Here is a 2,263-nt window from a genome sequence, read left to right on the forward strand (position 1 = left end):
GCGACGCGCGCGCGTCGTCGACGCGCGCGCGNGCGACGACGTCGTCGTCGTCGGCGTCGCGTCGTCGTCGCGCGNGNGNGNGNGNGNGNGNGGGGGGGGGAGGGGGTCTCGCAACTCACGTGAACTTGTCGCCGCGTTCCTCGAGGACGCGGACGGCAGCCTCGCTGACAATCTCGGGACTCCTCCACCTCTTTTCCTCTTCCTGGTTGTTGCTGACAATCTTCATGGCGCTGGTGCCGATGAGGGTGTAGGGCCAGAGGGCATTGACGCCCACCTTTCCCTGCGTCTCGGCGGCGAGGGCGAGGGTGGCGAGCGACATGCCAAACTTGGCAATGGCGTACGCCGTACCCGTCTGCGCCAGCTGGCCCGGGAAGATGGTGTCGGCCGGCGAGGGCGAGAGCGTGTTGTAGGTGAGCGGGGGCGAGAGGGTGAGGATGTGCGGGTTGCGCGATTGCGAAGAGGAGCGGAGGAGGTGCGGCAGGGCGAAGCGCGAGACGAGGTAGGTTCCGCGCGCATTGATGCCGTTCTGTGAGAAAGGGGTACGGTTGAGGCAGATTGAGTCGGCACAGGGAAGTTCAGCATAGAGCAGGCGATGAGGCAGAGACGAAAGGAGGGAGCAACACTCACCATCAGATCGTACTGGTGGCATTGTCCGTCGAGCAAAGAGAAGCAAGGGTCGAATCGAGCGTTGTCAGGTTCAGCATCATGGCATTCGCCGCTCGCCTGTCGCCGGCCAGCACACTCACGCTCTTGACGCTCGCCTCGACGGTCGGCTTCATGTTGATAGCCGAGGCCTGCAGATGGCCTCGACAACAATGGCAGGGGAGTCGGCCTCATCAGCACACCGACGCTCACGAGGCCGTCGCCGAGCGTGGTGCGACTCACGTTGTTGACGACAATGTCTAGCGCGCCAAACCTTTCCACCGTCTTTTCAATGGCCGCCTCGACGGCGTCGGCATCGCGGATGTCGAGCTGCAGCGCCAGGCCGCGCGCACCTGTGTTGTGGCGCTCGCCGATCTCGTCAATCTCGGACACGGCCGTATGGATGGTTCCGGGCAGCTTCGGGTGCGGGTCCGCGCTGTTTTCCGTGGGCGATCGAGGTGAGCAGGACGCTCGACCAGACACTAGACGAGGACGAACGAGGGCGACATGGGGGTACGTACGTCTTTGCGGCCACGGCGACGTTTGCGCCGCGTCGGGCAAGGGCCTTGCCGATTTCGAGGCCGATGCCGCGCGAGGCGCCGGTACTGTCGCGGAGAGGGCCAGACACGAGGAGGATTGGGAGCTCAATCTTTTGTGTCGTAGTCAGCACGAGCGAAGACGGGACACAGCTGCTCACATGAAAGCAGTGCGACCTTTGTCGAGGAACAGCAAGGGCGGAAGCGATGTAGGGCTAGGTCAGTGGACGACGAGGCGCGGCGGAGGGAGCGATAGATGGACCCACCCACCTTTGAGGGACATTGCGACGATACGAGCGAGTGGCGAGGCGGGCGTTGAGGTGAGGAGTGGAAGGTGGGGATTGCGGTGGTGGTGAGGAGGGAAGAAGGGACGTCGTCTGGCTGTCAGGAGTAGTGTTGAAGAAGGGGGAGGTGGTTGGAAGAAGCCGCCTTGGGTTGGATGGCCCTCCGGGTTCGGATGGCGGGCAAGCCGGCAGCCGACCCACAGCAGCGGCTCACGCGTGCGTCGTTCGAGGGCGTTGCCTGCCCCGCACGCATGCACGTAGGCACCCTTCCCGGCAGGCCATCCAGAGGGTCGACCTCCACTCCACCTTCTGCCCCGCGGTCCGACGAGCAAACGCGCTGCAAGGCGGCGCAAAAGACGCGCGAAAATCAAGACGAAAAAGATCAGGTTCTGCCATACTGCCAGAGACCAGGTCGGTCTGCGCTTCTCGCTCGCGCTTGTGAAAGTCAATGTGCAAACGCTACCGCGACCCGCAACCACGACGCTCCATCCCCTTTCAAGCAAGCGAGTCCCTACGGTACCTGTGCAGTGTACACCGACGGCGGCGAACAGGGGCCGAACTCGTCCAAAGTCACCTGTGCCCACCGCCTTGCCCCTGCCGGTATCGCTGCAGCCGGTCACGCAGATCGGGGTCGTGCTACAGGTGAACCGAGCAGCAGGTGCACGGCGTGAGCACGAGCAGCGAAGGCAGGGAAAGGCAAGTGGTCAAGACGCGTTCAGATCGAGGGGGTCAGCTATCCATCTCCGACGCTCGGAGCGATGCATCCCAAGCACCGCGGACTCACCACGCAGTCGCCCTTGA

The 2,263-nt window shown here is 64.0% G+C and overlaps 2 protein-coding genes across 2 annotated transcripts in view; both read right to left on the reverse strand.

Annotated features, from left to right (window-relative positions):
* Positions 1-1,461, reverse strand: part of PFL1_05072 (uncharacterized protein) — a gene marked incomplete at both ends in the record, with an annotated part of 1,864 nt that extends 403 nt beyond the window's left edge. The window contains 7 exons of the mRNA XM_007882601.1: positions 120-526; positions 628-639; positions 747-794; positions 886-1,078; positions 1,164-1,247; positions 1,340-1,355; positions 1,449-1,461. Coding sequence (XP_007880792.1) covers positions 120-526; positions 628-639; positions 747-794; positions 886-1,078; positions 1,164-1,247; positions 1,340-1,355; positions 1,449-1,461 — 773 coding nt within the window. The remainder of the gene's footprint in view (positions 1-119; positions 527-627; positions 640-746; positions 795-885; positions 1,079-1,163; positions 1,248-1,339; positions 1,356-1,448) is intronic.
* Positions 1,462-2,242: 781 nt separating this feature from the next.
* The window catches only part of PFL1_05073 (uncharacterized protein), a gene marked incomplete at both ends in the record, with an annotated part of 2,008 nt that continues 1,987 nt past the window's right edge, over positions 2,243-2,263 (reverse strand). The window contains one exon of the mRNA XM_007882602.1: positions 2,243-2,258. Within this exon, the coding sequence (XP_007880793.1) occupies positions 2,243-2,258 (16 nt within the window). The remainder of the gene's footprint in view (positions 2,259-2,263) is intronic.

Source organism: Pseudozyma flocculosa (genome assembly GCF_000417875.1).
Source record: "Pseudozyma flocculosa PF-1 unplaced genomic scaffold scaffold00017, whole genome shotgun sequence".
In the NCBI taxonomy this organism is placed as follows: Eukaryota; Fungi; Basidiomycota; class Ustilaginomycetes; order Ustilaginales; family Ustilaginaceae; genus Pseudozyma; species Pseudozyma flocculosa.